Consider the following 23,909-nt stretch of genomic DNA (forward strand, 5'->3'; position numbering starts at 1 on the left):
CCAGTACACAGTAAGATCTTCCCACCCAGCTCAGACACCCTCTGGTACTATCTCCAGTTTGGACTGCAGTCGGTAAGTAATGATTTGACGATACCAGCAAAGCTGTCCAAGCCTCTTAAGACAGCTATCGTTCACTTGAGATTAGTGATTCACCAGGTGCAGACTTACAGGACTTGTGTCCTTCTGCACGAGCAGCTGGCACTTCCGATACCAATTCTCTGCACTCAGAAATTAATCAGGTTATTGTATGACCCGTCACCCCACCATCAGTTATTACTGGGAGTGTTCCTGAGTGCTCACTGTGTAATCCTATCTTCTGCAGAAGCTTTGTGACTCAAAGGACTTCTGAGTGCCAGAATTGCCAATGAAGCCAACCAACATACAAGATGTACCCTCAGTAACCAGATGTTATGCGTGCCAGATCTGTCTTGGTTGCTAGTTATTCATAGGAATTCCTCCCTTTAAAGGGATTAACTCTCTCAAGGTTCTGCCGTACCTTAATGTGTGGTGTTCAGATTGTGAACGACTGTGTCGCAAACTCATTTCCCATGCTAGACAATATTATTTCTGGGTGGTGGTTCCACTGCCAACGGGGTGGGGTGTGATTGGTTTTCTTTGTTTTATTTTGTTCTGTTTTTAATGAACCAAATGGCACAAAGCCTGAGCTGGGAAATGGTAGACTAAATGTGAAGCCTTTTCTTTTTGAGGTTTCGAGGTCCTGGGGTCTGTTTTCTGGGCTGTCTTAATAGCCGTGCAGGTGGTCTCAGCCACTTGGAAAGTGTCTTCTGCAATGTAAACCGGAATTCTTAAGTAATCCTATATTGGCCAGTGGGGCATTTGTTGAAAGGCCGTTCATAAATAACTGTGTTAGGTGGTTGGTTACAAGTCAAAGTGGGTCCTTCTGGTTTTACCTTAACAGTTCTGTTCAAGAATCACTCCTAATATTTTATGGAGGACTTCAGTAAGAGATCTTACAAATAAGCCTCCCCTTCAACCGCTGTACTGATATCTTAGCAAAAATCAAAATCAAAAGAAAAGCTGCAGGAGAATGTTCTAATAAATGTGGACAGTTTGGAATCCTTAGTGAAAGGGTGATGTTTCAATGAGGATATGGATTGGGAAGACCCAGTCTGTGGTGTTCTGGGTGCTGCCCTATGGCTGTCATAGAATCATAGAACCACTCAGGTTGGAAAAGACCTTAAGATTACCAAGTCCAACCACGACCCAACCATACTACCCTAACTAACAACTCTATGCTAAATCACATCCCTGAGCTCCACATCCAAAGGGTTTTTAAACACACCCAGGGGTGATGACTCAACCACCTCCCTGGGGAGTCTATTCCAGTGCTTAACAACCCTTTTGGTAAAGAGGCTTTTCCTGATATCAAACCTAAACTTACCCTGGCACAACTTGAAGCCATTTCCCCTCATCCTGTCAGCTGTCACCAGTGAGAAGAGACCAGCCCCGCTATTGCCGTAAGAACCTGTCAGACATTGGAAGACAGCAATAGAGAACATCTTGTTCTGTCAGCAGAAAGATGAGATCCTGATGGCCCTCAGCTCATGTAGATAGCTCAGATCCATAAGCAGCTCTGTTTTTGAAGATTCTGAAGATGGCCAGGTGCTGACTGGGAAATCTGATGCAAAAGTATGAGATAGAGAATGGGGTGAAGCCTTTGAGTGGTTTTCTATGTGCATCAATCCAAAGAGGAGCTATGTAGGGTGTCATATAGAGCACCTGAGTACCACCAAAATGTTGTTCTAAGGTAAAGCATCATGTTGTAATGTCCTTTCACCTGCTGTCTTTACAAGACAGCATAGGAAGATGTTTGCTTTGGTAGTAAATGTTCAGCAATGGTTAAGTGAGCATGTTATTTAAACAACTGCTCTATCAGTTTTGATGGTTTTGTACTGACTCTAACTCAATATGTAAGGAAAAAGAAGGAACTGGATGTTTCACAGAATCACCAAGGTTGGAAATGACCTACAAGATCATCCAGTCCAACCATCCACCCATCACCAATAGTTCTCACTAATTCAAGTCCCTCAACACAACGTCCAAACGTTCCTTGAACACCTTCAGGGTTGGTGACTCCACCACCTCCCTGGGCAGCTCATTCCATTGCCTGACCACCCCTTCAGAGAAGCAGTATTTCTTAACGTCCAGCCTGAACCTCCCCTGGCACAGCTTGAAGCCATTCCTTCTATCACCAGTTTCACAAGAGAAGAGGCTGACCCCCAACAACCTCCCTTCAGGCACTTATAGAGAGCAATGAGGTCTCCCCTGAGCCTCCTCTTCTCCAGGCTGAACAATTCCAGCTCCCTCAGCTTCTCATAAGGCCTGCGATCCAGACCCCTCCAATAGTGCCCCACCGTCGCTGTGGTGTGTACAGAGCGAGACAGAACAGTTAACCAGAGACCAACTTTTATTGTGCATTGTTATGCAACAGAACAAATGGAGCTGGAGGTATGTAGTAATAAAACCAATATTCAAATTAGGATTAACGCCTGAAATAGTAAACTGCAGGTAACAAATGTCTTTATACTTAAAAAATATTGACTGTTTAAAAAATTCTCTAAGTTTTTTATATTTTTCAAAAGAAATGTGTGTTGCCACATAGAAAACAATTCACACATCCTATAGAAATTGTCACAAAAACCTTACTAGTCTATATTACACTATGCACTTTGTTTTGTACAATATCTGGTAAAGGCCTATCCCTAACCTGTACTTACTCTACACAGTACAATCATCGTTAGAAAGTATTCATAGAATTAACTACACCATAACAATAAAAATATCAGGATTAATGGTTTTTTAATCACAGTTTCTCCACAAATATTTGTCATAGAAAATATAGCGAAGGCATGTTGGCACAGATGGGCGTGCGGTACTGCTACACAAAGTTTGAGAGGAGGCAGACACATAAATGACAGTAAGATTAAAGAGCACGGAGGGATAAGACAAGGATCTATCCTCCTGGGACGTGCGGGAGTGACATGACGGATAGCAGCCTCCTGCTGCCAGCCTGCCGCCAGCAGCCAGCACAGAAGGGATGTGCTGGTGTGCAAAGCACGGCGCGTCAATCCTGGTGTCTCGCTGTGCGAGGGCTTACAGCTATCTGTTATTTCAGGTTCCAGAGCGTTATACCTAACATCTTGCGGCTACATCGATGCTTTGATGTGTGTACATTTATAATGCCTTGTGACTCGGGTAATTGGAGTGAGAGGTGGTGGAATGATAAATGAGATGGGTGGGTCAGGAGTCGAGTGGCCACAACAGCAGTTAAAACAAGGGAGATGGTCGTTGTTAATTTAAAAACAAGACTAAACCCAAAAAGAGATGAGCTCCCATCTTCTGACAGCGGTCTGTGGCTGCTAGTCATGCACTGGTAACTGCACGCAAGAGGCAGAGGGAAAGATTTTGCTCATAAATGAAAGCCGTTTCCAGTGCTTACGTGGCTTTTGGGTCAAAACTATACATTTGGGTGTTTTGCACAGTATGAGAGCGCAGGACTGTGGGTGGTACCAGGACACTGGCTATGCTTTTTACACTAAAAGTAAAGCTAGACTTACAAGGTATTCCAGGAGAATCTTCAGGCTACTAAGTGAGAGAGGTCTGTCCAGTCCAGGAATTCTGTCCTGAGACTGTTAAAAATGAAGCCTCTGTATTGTTAATTTCATACGTTCAAACATTTGAAAGGAACCATCACAATGTTTACAAAAATACAGCATGGTACACATTGCCGTGGACACATTTACAGTATAATGCTGACTCGCACGCTCTGACATGTTTTACCAAGTAGATCTGGCAAGTGTCACCACATAGAACATACACCAGCAAGACTTACACCATCTGAGCAATGTAACATCTTCTATAATAGTTCTCTTAAAAAACGTGTAAGTTCAACACAGAAAAGCTACTATAGGATATCTGTACTGTGACGTTTCTATACACCGAGTTTCTCTCCCCTCAGCCAAAGCACCTCATTGACTGGTCCAAGCAAGTCACCTCTGCCTGACGTGAGAGATGCTGCCCCCAAACCCCTTGGCCTGTGGTAAGGTGCAGCGTGACTGAACTGCTGTTCATGTTAGAAAATAAATCGAATCATCTGCGTCAGATGAGCGCCTACCAGCCCCCTTTTCAGAAGTACCAATGTTAAAATAAGTCAAGAGGTATTGGACATTTAAGGGCCTAAAGCATATCCTGGCTGAGCAGGGTGCACACAGAAGACTGCAGGCCGCTCACAATGGCGGGTGACGAGGAGGTCGATGCTAGGACAAAATGGTGGTGTGGGTGAGCTGCTATTTGTGGGACTGCCCCAGGCCCTTGTTTCCAGCTAGGCTGGGGCTATGGCTGCATTGCACTGCACTGCAGAGAGACCTTCAAGGCCCTTAAAGGAATGTGGTGTGTGTTTCCTGCCCTGCCTGGCGCATGGAAGAAGGTTGGGAAAGAGAGAAGGGTGGAAGGAGGAGTTAGTAGCTTCTCCAATGGTTTGAGCGAGGAGGGTGGGAAAGCTGAGCAGTATGAGACACACGTTCAGGAGAAATAACACTGATGAGGTAGCACTAAAGGTGATCAAAATTTGGATTTTCTTTCCAAAAACCAGTTCCCCATCCCCATCTGTTGGGAAATATCACCTCAAGGAGGCTGGGCCAGGCACTGACCAACACCAGCAGCAGCCTGGGCGACTGACCAGGGTATGGAGATGGAAACACCCTGAAGCTGAAAGTAAAAGGGATTGTCTCTTTGGCATTACGTATTTCTGGAGTGCATCAATTAGGAGGGACGTGGGACTCCCAAGCCTTTGAAATTAAATGTCTGAAAAGGACAGATTGTTTTTCCTTTATATCAGCATCTGCTTCCCATATTGTACTCTGCTGTGAATTGGCTTCTCCTCTAGAACATATCCTTTTTTACAGCTCTTAGTCTGGATCCCAGGCTTACTTCTCTTACAAAGAAATGCTGAATTAGGATTTTCTAACTCAGCTCCTCCCTGAATACACTACTGAACATCTGACTGTTGAGACCAGCACATTGCCTCATCCATTTTGAGGAATGGATACAAAACACAAATTAAAGCAAAAACAAGGAAAGACAATTAAAAACCTCTAAAGCTACGTAATGTAGCTGCAGAATAGCAACAGACAAAGCAAAACCTGTCTTCTGAAAAGGCCATTTGTTTTTAGCCATCTTTTCTTTTTTTGATGAAAACTGTCACAATCAAGTCTAATTCCCTAGAAATCTAAATGAATATAGTCTCTATCCAACACACAAAGTAAATTTTATCTATTAGAAGTGCCTGTTATTGTTCTGGGCCTTTGAAGGACTCTGTGGTTGACGACTGGTGCTGTTTGATGCAAGAAGCTTAATTTCCTGGCATAGTTGGCTAAAGGAGGTCCCTGAATTTTCCATCTTATGTGGTATTTTAAGGTAGCATTTGTAATTGTGCTACTTTCTGATTACGAAATGAGTGACCACTTCTTTTACCGTCACAAGCATGGAGATGTGTTCTTACGTCTCCTGCTCAGGAAAAGCAAATAGTATCTGGTTGTTCCGTCTGAAGGTCCAGATCTGGGCCTGTTAGAAATACGCAAACAAAATGACAGCTTTTGTTTCTCTAGAAATCTTTGTAATATTGAAGTGATCTTTTCTCTAGAACTAGATGAAGCAAACTGCAGTTTCCCCTTGGGGTGCTACAAAGGGCTTGCAAATAATAGGCACTGAGAAATCCCAAAGGGCAGATTCTGAAATGGACTTTTTTTCTTTCTGTAAATGAGGATATGATAGAATGGAGAAGCTGAGATGTATGCAGTATGTGTTCAAACATGCTTTGGACTCTTAAATGACTTCAGGGTAAGTATGCTTAACAAATAGTCTCTTCTAAATTAACCGCTTGCTACTGTTGTGTGAGTTTCCTCTCACTGCTGTCAATCACCAGATCCATCTTGCATACCTCTATTGAAGACTTCATCCTGTGACCCCGGATGGTCAGTCCCTTCGTAATATGAGTTCCCATTGTGAAGGAAAGTCCCCACTGCACGCCCCTGACGAGCGTGTCCTACCGCGTCGCTGAAGACCTTGTTGATCTGCTCTTCGGATGGCATCCACCAGTCAGGGTTGGAAGTACAATGCATTCTAATGAACTCTGCAGGAAAACAGGTAAGAATACAAGAAAACAGCTTGTCTTGGCAGCACCTGCTATCACCCAGACATCAAAAGCCCATGGGAAATAAGAAACAGGGCATCACTGTTCTACTTAAGCAGAAGTAAAGCCTTATGGGAAATGCCATGATAATGCCAGCTGGACCTACTGTACTTCTCTACAAGTGTGTTTCTCCACATGCATGTCTGCTCTTCTACCTGATGAGACCTGAAGATAAAATCCCCACTCGTAGAAAGAAAAAGAATTAATTCTAAGTGACATTTACGATTCAGCGCCTGCAATACATGTAAAAGAAGTTTAAATTGGGATGTGTTTCACTTGAAACCCGTTGTGTGTGTGTGGTTACTTTCAAGGATCTTCATCATCTCCCTCTGCTGGCCGCTGGAACACCAGCAGGCTGCTGCAGCAGCACGCGACCTGCTCTAAAACGTGACTGCTGGCATTTCAGTTTGGTGCTACTTTCTCCTTGGAGTTTCTTTCCTTTTAAGTCCTGCTCTTTTCATCTTGGAATCTGACACTTGTTTTTCCAGAGACTAAACTAGCCTTAGAAATAGCTAAATGAGATGAAAGGGTCTAAATTGGGGAGCCATGCAATAGTTATCAATGTGTGGGAAAGTGAACTGTACTGAATGTAATTTGGCCGTTTAAGCTGCCACTGCTTCTGTAGACAGCTGTTCGTGTGTGATGATTAGCTTTTAACATTTCTTTCCAGATTCTTTGATGTCCAATAACTACACTTGCAGATTCTGGAATTAGAACTGCTAGACAGATCTCCAATAGGTGTTATTTGGACTTTGAAACATCTAAGTCCAATTTTAAATGTGAGGGAGCCTCATTAGATATATCGGATATATTGTATCTTATAAGGGAACCCAGCTTCTTATTTATTCTGTAACATTAGTTATTCCCTCATGCAGTGCCGTGTTTCCTAGGATATTTTTAAATTCCATTTTCTTCTGTTGACAAGCCAACAGCACACAGTAAGTGGAGTAAGGTAACTTTATTACTGTCACAATGTCTTGAGACCAGGTAATGCTGTGCTCCTACATGAGTTGCTGTGCCTGCAAGATATCAGTTGGACAATTAGGATGTGATTTTTGCATAGCTCTTCCAGCAGTGTGTCTGCAGAAGTGATAGCTATCTAGGATTTAAGTTCATTTCCCTGAACATCCACACAGGCAACAGTAATTCCTAGTTACGTTCACACAAGGCTTCACAAACATACTCATTCTCAAAGAATTGATACATTCTCAAAGAAATGATCACTATGTAAAGGATTAATCTTATAACTTAGGCATGCCGGGCAGCTGGAAAGCTGGTTCCAGGCAATGGGCTGTTGTAGGAATACACTGAAAATGTTTACAGATGTTTAATCTACCCTGAATGCAGAGAATAGCAGTTTCCTCTTCTGACCATGGTGTGATATGCTGGAAATTAGTCAGACGTATTATTTGAGCTTGAAAATGGGTAGGAGTCAGTAGCTAACTCTTGGCACTGTGGAAAGTCATAATGTTCCCATACACACAAGGAAGTCGAAAGGGATGACTGTCTATTTGGCTTTCTTAACTACACTGAACATTTTGACTTCCTGTTCAATCTTCTGAAAATTAAGGCAATTGGCCTTTCTCTTTCTCCCAAAGAATGCTTCCACATTTGGTCTGCTTAGTGCCTGAAGAGGCAATTAGCGATACATGTAAATTCATCTACAGGTGGAATTATTGGAATTATTGTTAGTCCTAATGAGAAGAGGCAGGGGAGAAAGAAGAAAAGGGCATTAGCTCTCAGTTTGTGCACAAATCGTTAGATGAAATGTAAATCCATTTAACAAACAGTATTCAGCCCTTCAGCCTTCAGTTTCCAGGAGAACTTCTAAGACCCTGAATCCAGCTCCAGACTCCACTGTGGCATGCTGTGCAATGGCCTTGCCCTTCTATTGGGCCCTCATGGAGTGTAAGGACTGACGAAGTATCATAGAACAGGTTAACAGGTTCTTTCATAGCATAAGAACATCTTTGCCTAATTTGGCTGTGTATAAAAACTGAGTTCTTTACCTGGTTACATCAGTGTGCTACAACTAAATTTATGATTTGCTTGGCCTTGCTGAATTCCTCTAAACCAAATGGGAAGAGGCCTTGTCTTACGTGTAACGAGTTGGGGTTGCTGTTATGTGACTAAAAAATATTACTGTTGGCTGCTGAAAATGTATCATTTTACACCACACTGATGAGTAAAACATTCCTGAAGTCAGCTCAGTCTAAATTTAAGGCATGTGCTCATAGAACGCTATACGTGAAGTTCATTAAATAAATGATAAGCAGATGCGCTTAAGAAATGCAGGCACCAATAACTACAGAAATATATATTTTTAAGGCAGAACATTAAAAGGCCTTGCTTTGTATGTTTCATTATAAAGCACGGCAACAGGTCTTAACATTTCAGGAAACCCAAGTATGAAATGCCGCAACAGAATTTTTCTGTATAGTCCAACATCGTCACTGTTTGCTGTTGTGAACTGCTTGGAAAACTCTTTGAGGACAAATGTGGGGGTTCCCTAACTTTTACAGTAAATGTTACATCAGTATTTTGAAGAAGTTAAGTTAAATCCTTGGACAATGCATTTGCGCACACCTGTATTTATCCATCTAACCTGCAGATGGATAACCTCTTGGCCCTACTGAAAGTCCTAACCTATTCTGAATCCTGGTAAGGTTTTGACTCAAAGGCCGTTCACTGACTTTGAGTGCCATTTGCTAAACACGTTTGGCTTAAAATATTCCTTTGGTTAACTTTATTGTGTATTGGCATCAAAGAATGCGTCTGTTTTACTATAAAAGAGGGCAAACAGCACTGCCTGATATTCCTTTGCAGTTTCACATGGTGTCATGCACTCACTGACTTATCTGTCTCCTCACTTAAGTAAGCAGCTCTGCTTTCTTTCCCGTTCAAATATCTATACACATAAATCTAATACATACATACGCATATGTATGTATTAAAAACCAAGGGTTTCTGGCTGCTTGTCATTTGTCTTTGAAACCCCTTCTAGATGCGCAACTGTCAGCCAAACGCTTCTACTGAGCCAGAGCCAATGCGGTGAAATGAGATCACATATGGTGGACACTGAGCGAAAGGATGCAGTACCTCTGAGACATGTTACTTTTACTGGATCCAGAGGACGTCTTTCAGGACCTGTCTCTCCTGACTGCACTGACCTTTTCCTTTTCCCAAGGCCGCATGAGTACTTAAGCTCATCGGTTGTGAAAACAAATCTGATGAGATATCGAAGGAGCCGCCGTCCATCTTTCTTTGATGAATTTACAGCCTCATCCCACTGTTTACTAGTGATGTAGACAGGATAGTTGTTCAGCAACTGCTTGCTCCCCTGAAAAAAAAGGAAATATTTCCACTGTTTATTTTACAAGGCAAATAGCGTCGGCTGCAATAAAAACACACGCTTCTTAAACAGCTGGGATACTGACAGAGAAACACACACTGAGGTGAACACATCCTTGCTCTTACTGAGTACCTTTTCAATTACATCTCCATTTTTTATAACTGCAACTTGGCAAGGTGAAAGGAACACGTCTAAGAGATGGCTACTGATAATTCGCACTTGAGCAAGTAGGTCAAAAAGTGCTGAGAACCAGCGATTGGATATACTATTTAAATATAACCTTTCTTCTTAATCTGTTAAAATGCATAGAAAGGGTCTTTGAAGAGCATGATCAAATGGATTGCTTCACAGCAGCCGACAGTTTTCTTCAGAGGTGGCTCTTTTGGTCTATTTTTACAATAAACTTATCACTTCTGTAGCGCACACCTGAAACCTGACAGCAGTTACGTTGCTGTGAAATAAAAACATAAAGAAAATAAAGAAAGCAACTATGAAAACTAAAAGCTTCATTACTATTAATGAATGCCATATTAACTCAAATTACAGCTTTACAGGAATGCCACCGTGTCAGCTGGAAAGAAATTTTGCTTTTAACCTTCGTAATTTGTGTGCTTTAATATTCCAACATTAAATGAATGCCGAGGGACTAATTATGGGGATTCCTGTAATCCACACCCATTATAAACCCTCTTTAGTCAATTGTACCTCAGTTGTGTTGCTTTCATTCTTGCCTCCTATAAAACGCTACACTTTGGGATTCGTCAATTAATGTATGATGGTACTGTTAATATACAAAATCAATAAGGAAATAAACCACGCAAATAACACCATGCCCTCCTAGACACTTGTACAGTGATGCCCGCAATAACACCACTTTATTAAAATGTTTCTTACACCCGCGTGCTACACTTGTGGTCAGCTGCTGCAAAGTTACCCATCCTGCTTTCACATCTTTGATATGTGAAAACTCTTTTTAAGAACTGCTCTTGTCTCTTTTCATACGGTTCTAAAAGCGTGCTGGGGGCAGCTTGAGAGCATCATCTTTGAAGTTTCTCCTTGAGATCTGCTTTTAATTTTTTTGATAGTTAGATAAGGAAGCATGAGGCTGAAAGCAGTGGAGGCTGTGAAGAGGGGTCACTGAAGAGCCTGTCGGTCACTTCCCAGTGTGTGGAACACCTCTAGGAGCATCACCTACATGATGGCATGCCATGTATTCGCCTCACTGCACACCTAACTGGCTTTGTGTAAACCACAGCAAAATCACCCATGGGCAAATCCAAAACTCAGCAATGGAAGCCAAAACATAAAGGAGGAGATGGGCCTTGTTGCTCTGATGGCCAAATATCGCAACACAGTTGGAGCTGACACTAATATTTCCTTGGCTTGTTCCCTCAGATGTAACGCTCACCTAACCCTAATGTTGGCACTTTTTTGTCCAGAGGCTTGCTCCACATCCCTTTTCTATATACCATAGATCCCTGAAACTTCCTTTTTATTTCCTATTAAGATAAAATACACTGAAGCAAAATCCTTTCTTACCGATACTGGTGCAGCTGACTCTGGGCACTGCCCTGCTTTTAGGCAAGCCAGTCCCTGCACAGCCTTATGCTCCAAGCTCACTCACATGTGTTAGGGATGGATGCTCGTGTGTGGCTTTGCTAAGCAGCGAGTTATCCTAAAAGCCACCTTTCTGTTTAAATGCATCGCTCTAATGGAAATGTGGGTTTTTAAATCAAGCGCAGGAAGGCCTTGCATCTAAATTTCACGAGAGTTCCCATTACTATTAACTGTGGAGAAGGTAATAAATTTTGCGTAATTTCCTCAGCCCGAATTTTATTATACTTCTCTCTTATTCCCACTGAAATTTAGGGTATTTTTCCTTGTTCCTCACCAAAGGCATGATACAGTGTTATGATATTCTGTTGAACAATTACTGTGTTCCTGCTACAAATACACTTTCATTACTTGCTGCCAGAGTAAGGCACTTCTGGGCAAAATATTCGTGGTAAATATATGATATGATGCGGTTTGATGCGTCCAGCAATCATTAAACTAAAACAAACAGAAAATCTTCCAGAAATGAAATAAGCAGATCCTGAAGGATGAACTAAAGTACAAATGTGTTCATGCTTTTATTTGTACATGATTAAACTTATGAATAAAAGATCAGCATCTAAGTGTTTAATTGAATAAAAAATTCTGTCACATCATGACAAGTGATTCCATGTGGGCACTACAGAACAGCCTCATTTTTACAGTGCTGGAAAAATTTAGTTAAACAAAAGAGCATTAAAAAGGGAAAATGAAACACTGGAATATGTTGGAGCGATAACATCCAATGATATAGAAATATAAATATATATGCATAGCAATTTGCACAGAGCAAAACTGAAGAGAGGAGCAATCTGATGCAAAGTCTGAACTGCTGCAGAGCATCTTCAGCAAAACTGCTCAACTGGACTTTGTGAGACTTGCATGACATGTAATTTATATAAGGATCAATAGGAGGACTGGATCAAACTGGACCTATGTCTTCCCTACTGTGATTTTGCTCGTGTGAATGACATGTAGTGACACGTATGGGCTATATAAATGCAAGCATGCATAGAAAGATCCTGAAATATAGACACTTTTTACATGCCTGAACAGAAACAAACTGGAACAAAATTAATGAGTTACACCAGAGCTGATACCCACGTCTATGGGGGTCTAAGGGGAGGACATCAATTCTCTGCTTTCTAACTGAAGCGCCTTCAAAAGGCATATAAGTACAATAGTCCCCAAACTTTGCATTGAGCACAAAATAGCCAATGTGTAACATTTTGCTTGGGATCCTTTCTGAAAAGAAAGGGTGCACTGAATACTTCCTGAAGTCATACACTGGCTCTGGTGCCTAAGCGAAGGAAGTAATTTGTAGTTTAGCTTACACCAGCTCAGGGTTGCATTAGACAATGGGAGACTGTGGGAAGCTGGAGGCAGCCCCACTTTCTTTCTTTACAAAGCACTTGTTGGCCACAAACTCTCCACTTCCTCCCTCTCTCTCTCTCTCCAGGCTGGCAGTGCCTTAGCCTCCTGCGTTCAGCCAACCAGTAGCACCCACTCAGCTGGGAGAAGGAGGGGGGGACTTCACCAGGCTCCCTGCTTCCAGCTACAGCTTTCACCAGCCCAGCCCCAGCCTGAAGTCCACCTGTGACTCATCAATCACATTCCCAAGGGAAGGGGGAGAGAAAATTACCCAAGTGGGATGGATGCAGATGCACTAGTGATGATGCTCTTACATTTTGGGGATTACTGTACCAAGAATGACAGTTCAGTATAAGATTTTATGTATTTTACTATTACGTGTATTCTTCCAGCAGCTTCTCATTTATTTTCTTACAGGTTTTCAATGAATTTTCAAACACAAAAATAAGCAGCTTGTCTTCACTGTATACTACCTCAGTCGGATGGTCTGCTGGCTGTGGTACCATAAGTTGGTTGTGATGCTGAAGTACAGTCTTCAAGTAATCTAAAACAGTCTGGCAGGGCACTGCATGAAACAAATGGCAATTACTGTATATTAGTCAGCTAGCACAAAACAGGGAAACAATATTAAATCAAGCAGTGTTCCTCAGGATTTGTGTGCTTCTGTGAGATTTATTTCAAATAGGAAATATTCCTCATTTTGATTTGTGTTGTCGTTTCATTCAATAAATACACAGCTGACGCTGCATTATTATTTCCTATGTGGAGATCTCTGACATTCATTCTATTTTCCGCCCGCTAGTTTGTAAACTAGGCTTTCTCTAGTTTGAAATGACAATTATTAGAAATGCAAATTAGGTCAGCAGTAATGATAGGAAAAATATCTGTAAACACGGTAAACAGCCCAAACCGTACAAACAAGAAAACATTCCTTGGACCCAAATCATGCATTGATTAACACATAAATATGCCCTAATGTTTCTGAAAGCACAGCATGCTTAACTACACCGAACAGATTTAATGATTCATATACTTTAATTTCTTTTCCCTTCCTCCTTCCAATTTTTTTTGCTATAAAACTAGGTGTTAGGCAAATTGCTTAATTTGTCTTTCCCTCGTCCTTTCCCCTTCCCATCCCCACTGCCCTCATCCATTTCAGTAGTTGTACCAACATCCTATTCCCTTCTGCTGAGGTGATAGGTTAATTAGGGATGATTCAATTACAGGTCTCTCTTAAGCAGATGCTGCCACATCCCTGATTAACTCTGGAGTATTTTTGAGATACAGTGCTTTTCTCCTGAGCCTGAAACGCAGTAGGAGACTTAAACAGATATTAACCCAACATTAAAACCGACTCCTCCAAGACTAAATAAGCATCATTTTAAAGGTATCAGTCTCACATTCTGTGTGGCTTGTTTCAGTAAAGTATTCAGAGATGTTCTTAGCTTCAGCTGGATTTTTATCCAGGAAAAGAAATCTCAGTGTTCCTCCTTATTTATTTCTTAGTTCTCAGCCTTTACAGCTGGCATCTGGGCTTTGTCTCAAGCTGGCAATCAGAAAGCAAGCAACTCAAATCACCAACATTGTACGAAGGCAGGATTTACAGCGGCCTTCCCCCAGTGTTTTGCACTCCTCCCTGGGCACTCCCAGTAGGTAATAACAAGCCCCTGCCAAGGCACTGCTCTCTGCTTGGCCCTGTGAGAAGCAGGTCTGCTCACAGGAGCCATGCAGAGTCCCTTACATGGGTAACAAACTCCTACCAAATCGTTTCACCTCAGGCTGACGTATCTGTAAAGACTCTCCTATATCATTTGATCTAACAGATAAGTACTTTACCATGAAGTTGTGAACTCTATTGGACAAAAGTTAGCACTTCCAGTGACCTGAACTATTTAATATCTTTGGTGACCTCACTGTTTATTTCTAGACCAGCAATGTAGGTGCTACGCAGTGACACTGCTGAAGTAAGTGTATGAGGAAGAGAGAGTGTGCACATTTTTGTAGGGGAAAAAAAAAAAGAGCCTTTTAAATTAAGTCATCAGATGGCTTTGGAAAACGTTTCAATTCTGAAGAAGTCAGAATGGCAGTTAAGCTTAATAGTCTCACCAACCTCTTTGGTAACCTTGTATTGACAGCTGTGTTTCAGCCTATAGCAGCAATAAAAAAATAACAGTATAGTAAGTTCTTGGGTGGAACAAAGGAGAAAAACGTGCTAACCACAGGTGGTACACTGGATATTCTTCAGAGGGCACAGAAAGAAAAGATTTGCCTTTTCTTCCTCATTTTTGTATACAGGAAAGGTTATGGAGAAAGAAGTTATATATGTCTTTTTGTCCCTGTGGATAAGCTAAAGGATGAGATGGTATTTGAAGATCCTTTCCTTACATTTTGTTCAGCACAACCAAGTCCCTGCGGTCCTGTGCTAGGTGACTGCCGCTTGCCTGAAGAGCTCAACAAAACAGTGCTGTCCAAGTCCCTGCAGAAAATTAAATGCTGACTAAGGACATCATAGGCTGGTGTAGAGGAGAAAGCTCCTTTTAATGATTTGACTGATTGCCGTGAGGCTGGAGGTATTCTAATAGACAAATGGAAACTGTGCCCTACTTAAAACACATCCCTTTTGCCTGTGTTTGCTGTCTGATGTGTCCAAAGTTTGAACTGGGGATACCCATGCACAGGTTACTCTGTGTTTAAATGGCTGTCCAGGGATGAAGCACAAGGATCACGAAGATTTGCTCTGGGAAACTTCAGAACCTGTGTGATATGGTCAGCAAAACCTCCCTCTCAGATACCCGGGATCTTTTGGGAGGTTACAAGAAGAGTGCAAAGGGATATTATGGGTGAACACACCATCGCTAGAAAGAAAAGATGCTCAGACCAGGTTGTGGATGCCCCGTCCTTGGAGGCGTTCAAGACCAGGTTGGACGGGGCTCTGGGCAACCTGATCTAGTAAAGGCGTATGTTTGGTGGCCCTGCTAGGCAGGGGGGTTGGAACTACATGATCCTTGAGGTCCCTTCCAACCCGGGTCATTCTGTGATTCTGTGATTCTGTGATCTGTGACCTGGAGGACAGCTGAGTAATAGCTGGGAAACTCAAAGTATGTGAGAAAAATCCTGCTGCTGTCATTGGATGTGCCCCTTTTTGCTTAGCAGTTTCACTGAGCACAAACAGCCACCAACACATCAGTTCTTCCCCAGAGTTTCAGTGATCTCCAGGCCTCACGAAGCGCCCTTCCACATTCTTCCAAATGAATGGGGCACAAGTAAGAAGATAGCAGGAAAGTATTCAACCTGTTGTGTCCCTGGTACAAGTACAGCTCTAACTGCACCCTGCTGACAAAATGCTTTCACACTGCTGGTGAGAAGCATAAAGGTGCTAAAAGCTGGCTGAAGTAGATAAATAATAAATTTTGAAGTACAAAACTGTATGATTTTTGTATTGTTCTGGTAACTGAAGGACTCTGAGCACTTTTGACCCATAAAATCCTCATGCATCACACAGCTTGCTGCTGGCACAAGTAACCCTTGCCTTTCAAACATCACATGCTGCTCAGGATCCAGGCTTCTCAGGTTGCCATTCCACTAAACCCAAAAGGAAGCCTCAAAGAGGACAGCAGCAGGCTCCAGAGACAAAGGTTCAGTTTTGGTTCCATGCCCTTCTCTGAGCTTTACACATACTCCTTGCTAAGAGACAAGAGGAATTCTTTCCTCCAAACCCTGCAGTAAACGTAACTTTAGAAGGGCCTGTGGTTCCCTGCAAGTATGAATAAAGATGTAAACCCGCTCACTTATTCATTTTGTATTTATTTTGCTTTGATGTGGTCTCCAGAGAGTTAACAGGATCATCACCTGGACAGCCAGTTCTCTGCACGCTTCTGCATGTATCAGGTAACGTCAGTGGCGTTACCAACAGCGATCTGTTCTTACTGTAACCAAAGTGAAAGATGCTAATGTGGAAATAATGCTTGATCTGATTTAGTAGAAAGCCTGAGGGGAGGCAATAATTTTCCTGCCCTTTAGGAAGAAGTTTCCATGCTCCTTACTTTCTGTGTGACTCAGGAAAGATAGCAGCACAGCAACGAGGCCTGCAGGGAATGATGAAGGATTGAGATCTCTGAGCAAGCTCAATGGTGCTAGGAGGTGCTAGGAGAATTCAGTATGTTGGGAAAGCTGGCCAAGCTGAGATGCGGAGCAGAGACTAAGCAGGACACACTCAGAGGTGGCAAAGCTTCATTGTTAACTGATCAAAGTTACAGACCTCATTGTTATTCCACGCAGTAAACTTTGTTTCCGAGTGCTGTAACAAATGTTCCTTTGGCACCGCTAAAGCCTTCTCTGCGGAATAGCCTATTTTCTACTAACAGTTGTCTGTATCAGCCACCAACTACACTGGCTACAAAGTTTCCCAGGCCCCACCATTCCAGCAGAAAGTGTGAGCTGGTAAAAAGCAGAAAGATTCAAGGTACCCCAGCCATGCAGGGTCTACCGTTGGCTGGTTATTTTTTAGCCCCTACTACTTCTCCATTAAAAACGCACACCTTATTTCAGGTCTGCAATGTTCTTTTTCTTCTGTTGTGCTTCTTCAAACTTCTGGGCAACAAGTGCTTGTTCCCTGTTACGCACTTACAGCCAGCAGTCAGGTTGTTTCTCAGCATTCTCTTTGCTAAGCCAAACAGTAACCTTCCTAATCTGCCAGGGAAAGAACAACTCCCTCACAGAAGACTCCAGATGCCTTTTTTAGTTATTCATTTTCTACTGTTTCTCATCCCTGGCTTTTATTTACTACTTCTCCTTTAATCCATTTGTTACGTTTCTAACTGTGTCTTTGCTGTCTCTCTAAGGTTATTGTTTCTGTAACCAACAGGAATCTCCACCTCCTATATAGACCTTGGGGGCCTTCAATAAAATGCTTTTAGTATTTCCCAATTATCACCCTCCCTTTCTTTTTTACCCTCAGCTCCGACAATATTCTTTGGTTTTGTGAAGCCAGCTTTTCATAAAGAGCCAAGAATATTGGTAGCATTGGTTTGGTCTGCACTCATTCTTCTCATTATAAACACTGACTCACGATCACTTGTGCTCTGACCTGTCAAAACAAGGGCTCTCATTTAGCTCCTCTAAAACATGGCCTCTACTGCAACACAATGTAGGTGGGGCTCTGATCGCCCAAGTAAGCAGGTGGCAAGAAACCTGGTTATTCTATTCCTTAATGAGATGTAGTGGTCTGAAGCTGATACTAGCTAGCATCTCTCCCTGTGCCTCACAGAGCAGAGCATGGATTTCAGCACCCCAAAATTGGGAAGCATGCGCACGCACATCCATCCCACTCAGACTGACAGCTGTTCATTAAGACTTGCTCGCCACTGCAACACGTCCTTCTTTGCTTGACCTTGAGCCATTCTTCACTTGGAGTTCATTTCAGGGCATTTCTAAATCGATGCTTGACTGTCAAAAAGATGTGACATATGATATGGGACCTGCCGAAAAGGTGAATTTCTTAAAAGTATTAACTGAGACCCTTCCCTCTCTGAGATTTGGACAAGTGTGCAGCATAACACAGCTTGTATCATTTCAGCCTATACACAAATCTATTTCAATAGTGAGCTGAAAGCTGTGATAACCTGTGAAGAGAAGCTGGGGTGTGCTGAATTTGAAAGAGTGAGAGGCAATGGGACATGGGGAGTTAGTAATGAGCTCCAGATCTCAGCACTCAAGTCCTGGCAAATTTGGATCTCGGTATTTGGGTGACAAAATAAAAGCGGCTCTCTTTTTTAGTGAGAGCAGACAGCAGAAAGATGAGAGCTGAAGAATCAACATCATGTGCACAAGGGCATTAAGGACTGGCTGAAAAGGCCTATCATCACTGCTTAAAGCAGGGGTTGGAAGGAAAAAGAGACAGCAAATATCCTCTTACTTCTAAAATCTCTCTCGTGCTTTCCAGGTGGAGTGGAAAACAACGTTACTTCTGTAAATCTGAATCTGAAAAGCTATTTTATTTCTCTTAATTTTCTTTTGCAAAAACATTTCTTTCAGGAAAGAAGAATGTGTTGCTTCCCAACCTCCCATGGCATTTATTTCTGCCTCTGAATAGAAGTTGCCTATTCCCCCTCAAGCCTCAGCCACAGCTGCAAGGTCTGCAGGACAGGAACCTCTCCTATTAAATACCATATGCATTAACGCTGCTAACAAGTAACAGTGAGACCAAGAAATTCCAGGAAGCAGGAACTGCAAAGTGTGTCACACAAATACTAAGGTCTGACCTTAATAAAAACACAAACCCAGACAAGCTGGGGGATGAAATGATTGAGCACAGCTCTGCCAAGAAGGACTTGGGGGTACTAGTGAATGGCAAGCTGGATATAAGCCAGCAGCATGCCCTCACAGCCCAGAAAGCCAACCACATTTTGGGCTGCTTCAAAAGAAGAACAGCCAGTAGGGTGAGCGAGGTGATCCTGCCCCTCTACTCTGTGCTGGTGAGGCCTCACCTGGAATACTGCATCCACATGTGAGGTCCTCCATACAGGAGAGAAACTGACCTGTTGGAGTGCATCCAGAGGAGAGCCACTGAAATGATCCAAGGGATGGAACACATCCTCTCTGAGAACAGGCTGAGAGAGTGGGGGCTGTTCAGCCTGGAGAAGAGAAGGCTGATTGTAGTGAGACACAGGAACAGACTGCCTGGAGGAGGTGGTGGAAGACCCGTCGCTGAAGACTTCCATGGCCAGGCTAGATGGAGCTCTGAGCAACCTGTTAGAGCTGTGGACGTCCCTGTTCATTGCAGGGGAGCTGGACTAGATGACCATTAAAAGGTCCTTTCCATCTCTAAGGATTCAACCAAAGCTCAACTGAATCTCTCTGCAAATCTGCAAGAAAACCTGCCTGCACAACTTCTCATGGGTTTTCACAAGGGCAAACCTAACAATGAACAGGACAAAAAGCCATAATAAAGCCCTGGTGTGCAACAATTGGGACTTTTTAAGCTCAGACTGGTAGGGTGAGCTAGCTGCACACTGAAGCTGAAAGCAGAGCCATGCTGCAGGAAGATTCAAGCAAGCCCTCTTACAGAAGAGTCCCACTAAAGCTGGTGACAGCTGCAGTCGAGGCTTGTAGGCTTAGGGAACCTCACACTTTGAAGCTGAACAGGCCAGAGATCAGACCAAAATATCCCAAGCATCAAGGGAAACCATGGAACTGGTTAAGCACGAACATCAAGAAAAAAGAACAACAAAAAGAGACATGAAAAAGCGTTCATCACAACCCTTGATGGCTGCTTTATCTCTGCTATTGCTGCAGTAGGCTCTTTGGAAATGTGATGTTCTGAAAGTATAAAAGAGACAGGATTTCCAGGGGAACGTAGTGTCTTTTATTAGATCATTCGACTTAGGGAAAAAGAGTCAAGCTCTGGGCACACAAAATGTTCAGGAAAACTTGTCTGACTTTTTCAATTACACCGATATTAACTTTATCTGCAAACCCTGCTTTGCTTTGGCTACTTTCAGCTAGCAGCGGCATCTTCTCCTTATCTAATCACCTCTAGATTTGAGGGTTTTGTTCACCCCTGTTCTTCTTCCTTCTGCTGCTGGGCCAGTGATGTAAGAGTAATTACTACAGACATCACAGATCACTTTGTCTTACTTCCTTGTGCCTTTCTGCTACTTTCAGGCTGGTTTGACTGAAACTGTGCAGCAAAGCAAGAGCACCAGGAGGCAAACCCTCACACATGACCCCACGCCTTTGCTTCAAACATGCAGAAATACCTCTCTCCTCCCTTTTAGGCAGAAAGTCGTGAGAAAACCCTGCTGACAACAGTGAAAGAGAACTGCATAATAATCGTACCTATCATATGGGCTAGGCCCAGGTCTTACATGCAGATTCACAAATAAATCTTTGATTTTACTTTTGGGAATGGATTGCAGCCCTGATAATTTTAATACAGAGGAAGGAGATTAGGCCACATTTTCTCCCTCATACTGATGGACTTGCTCTGCTCTTTGTGGTCCCAGAACCTTAAAGAGCGAATGGCAAATCTGCCAAACTTCCTCCAGGAATTACCTAATCCTTCTATAACTGTTCTCCAAAGTTATGGGGGTTAGAGAGTACCGGAGGGCACCTATAGCAACAGGGCTACAGGGAAGAGTGCTGGGAAGAGACAAATCTTATTTTCTGTGTCCAAGATACTGTTTTCTATAATACCCGTTAAAAACCAGAAGTGGGTGCCTTCACTGAAGAGACACTTCTTAGCTGTCTTTCTGCATGCAATGCAAATAGTGCTCTGCAGATCTCCAATCAGTTGTGCAGGGCAGGTATTATTAGCATGCAAACTCTCAGGGATTTTGAAAGGCCCTTTGCATATGGAACACACACACAAAAAAGGAAAGCTAAGTATTTCAGGAAAGGGATGAAGTGATTCATTCACAGTTATAGAACAGAAGGGTCAGGCTAGTGCTTTTATCTTGTTTATACTGCTTCTAGCATCTGCCTCAGCTCCTGTGCTGCAGGCACTGGGCAGCCCTCAGTGCACCCCAGGCATAGCAGCAGGAGCTCCTGACAGGGCCCACACAAAGCCAGCATGGCACTCCTTCAGCAACTGGGTGGCATGGCACTGTCACTTCCTTACTAAACCAGATGCCTCCATGCTGTGTTGGCTGCCCTTACAGAGGATTTTTTCTGCATGCATGGCCCTGCTCAGCCTGCTGAACACCAGAGTGAGGTGCACAAAGGAGAGGGGAAGGAGGCTTGTGCTCCAGGATGGCTCTAAAGCGGCAGGTGGAACCAAGACCACTGAGACATTACACTTTCAGGAAGGCCTGTGTGCCTCAGAAAAGAGCCAGAAATGCCTTGATCAGCTCTGGGCACTGTCCATGCTTACATACAGAGATGAGCACTTCAAGTTATGGGGCAATTTCTGTCAGTTGCTCTGGTAGCAGAATGTGGCTGGAGCAGAACCAGCAAGTGAGGCAGAAATAATAAGACACAATCTTGACTTGCTTAAAGTCACTTGGGAAGTCACAGGCAGCTGTGGGACTGTCAGGAAGCCCAGACCTTGGCCTAGCATGCAGCAAAGTCATATGGGACTTTGTGTGGCTCTTGATGTTTCCTCCAATACTTCAAGCTTATATGCCACCCAGACAGCATCAGGTGACTTGATGATTGTATTATATTGGCTGGTGAAGTCATACATCCTTGCACATTTATTTTAGTTTTTCCTGCTTCCTCTGACACACCACTAACAAGGTGTTTCAGTATTGCTGAAGGGTGAGAAAGACTGTGTCTCCGTAACATTCCTCACTTTTAAAGTGAGATGAAGGGTAACCATGATGACCCACGTGAGCACTGCTTGCTTGGCCTGGCATTAATCCTGGCACAGGAAAATGCAATGGGATTTGACTGACAAAGAACCAAAGAGCATGAATAAAATGAATGCCAGTCAAAACGGTCTTGTGGAATGCAGATCCCATCTGACTAACCTGACTGCTGTTCTTTACTAAGGTTTGACTGGAAAAGTTTGGTTGAACAGATCTAATATACCTAGGCTCCTGAAGGGCATTTAACTACCATGTGCTACCTGACTGCAAAAGCATCAGTAGACTATAACACACTTTCATTAAGAAACTGCTGCTGACATCTCTAGTGTTTGTCACTGGGGGAATCACCCTGAATAAATGTGTTTCTAGCAGGGTTCTACAGGGACTGATAGCAGCCTCAGTAACATTCATCAGTTCTAACCAGGATCAGGAAGTTAATGTAAAAACAATCAAAAATACTATGGATAATTCAAAAAATTGTGAACCAACAAGCAGTGGGAAAAGTAGTGTATCCAAAGCAACCTGGATCACATAGTAAATTAATACAGCCAAAGACAAAGTGGGTATGTGTAGGAAGAAATGCACCCAGAAGGAGAAGCTACCTTCTGGGAGCTGTTTCGAGGGAACAAAGAGACTATTCCTCCTTCAGTCAGGCAGATATGAGCATATTGTACACATTTCCAGTGCTCAAACTTTAAAGAAATGAGCAGAAGGGAGAAAAGAGGTACAAAGAAGGATCCAGTACATGCTGGTAGCTTCAAATAGCTCTGTCTGCTTAGTTTATCTAAAGATGGAAATTAAGCCAGCTTTCAATTTCTAAACACCTTAGTCTGGAAAAAGCACTTGGTGGTACACAGCATTTGGTTTAGTGGAGCAAAGCACGTAAGTCTGGACAGAAGCTGATTTCATATCATGACATACACTGTCACCCATGTAACTGCTGGTGTCAGCCACCAATGTAAGAGGCAGAGCCACCTGTACAGTTTACAAGTCAGCACTGGTAGCTTTCTGGGATGCTACCTCCATTAAATCTATGTTATGCTTTAGTCAAAGTAAAAAAGAAAGCGGGTTCAATACAGGTCACTGACTGAAAGCCGCAGGTCAAATTATAGATTCTAACTATCATTTCTGACCTTATGGTTCTAAGACTAGAATTCAGCAGGAGCTAAAGTTCACGCATCTCCATCACACAGTGTCTCCATGCGATATACAGACCACTACTAAATGCAGCAAGAGCATATCAGTTACGGTGACTCCAGGTTTTGGGAGGTGTACGGGGAAGTATTCTAAACGCTGAGTTTCCCCTGCCCTGAACAATGCTGATTATGCGATTTGCTGGTAGCACTGAGGGCCCAATACATGAAGGAAAGCAAATAATTAATAATATATCTCCAGTAGCTGGGGAGAATGGTGAAAACAAAAGCTCCTTTCTTGATTGCTTTTTGCTCAGATTTTGAAACTAAGTAAGTATTCAGGATACATTTGGTTGTTGCCTTTTTCCTTTCTGCACTGTTAGCAACTCTGGAGTATTTTCTCTCTTGCAAACCATGCTGAATTATCTGTACCTTCCTGCTACTTAGGGATTTGCTTAACGAACTTTGCATGCATCTACTAGCACTGCAAAGTTCAGTAAGCAAAGCTGTACTAACCCAGCATTTAGAGATGTGCTGGAAAAGAAGTGTGTTGTACATTTATTTTCTTGGACAACTTCTGATTTGCTTTAAGTGTTACTTGAGGTGCATTTCTGTTTGTGGTTCAAGTTTAGAGGATGTGGGTTTAAGATACTTTGTTCTCATCTGGTCCCACTCTTCAAGTATCTCAGTGCATCTTAACAGTGAGAAGTCTTAAGTTCAAAAGGAATGAAAAGGTTTTCACAGACAGGACTTATACTGGATAGGGTTATTCTGTCTGCTTTCTTTCCTCCAGTGTTGCAATGGAGAAGTTGCTAAGTCTTTCATTCTCTGGGTTTTATTGGAAGGTGAATGGGAAGAGACATATCTATACCTCTTGCAAAACTAAGAGCAGCTTAAGAGATACTGTTCAAGGCAAAAGCTGAACCCATTTTGTTAAAAGTAAG

The 23,909-nt window shown here is 42.8% G+C and overlaps 1 protein-coding gene across 2 annotated transcripts in view; it reads right to left on the bottom strand.

The window, feature by feature from the left end:
- Positions 1–2,415: 2,415 nt before the first annotated feature.
- Positions 2,416–23,909, bottom strand: part of BEND4 (BEN domain containing 4) — a 29,716-nt gene continuing 8,222 nt past the window's right edge. Inside the window, exons 3-5 of one of the 2 annotated variants that reach the window (XM_072336212.1) lie at positions 13,001–13,092; positions 9,382–9,551; positions 2,416–6,151 (exon numbers count right to left, since the gene is read on the bottom strand). In XM_072336212.1, the coding sequence (XP_072192313.1) occupies positions 6,142–6,151; positions 9,382–9,551; positions 13,001–13,092 (272 nt within the window). In that variant the 3' untranslated portion in view covers positions 2,416–6,141. Of the gene's footprint in view, positions 6,152–9,310; positions 9,552–13,000; positions 13,093–23,909 lie in introns of both variants that reach the window. The other variant, XM_072336211.1, reaches the window with a different exon arrangement.

The sequence above is a fragment of the Excalfactoria chinensis genome, chromosome 4, assembly GCF_039878825.1.
Source record: "Excalfactoria chinensis isolate bCotChi1 chromosome 4, bCotChi1.hap2, whole genome shotgun sequence".
Classification (NCBI taxonomy): domain Eukaryota; kingdom Metazoa; phylum Chordata; class Aves; order Galliformes; family Phasianidae; genus Excalfactoria; species Excalfactoria chinensis.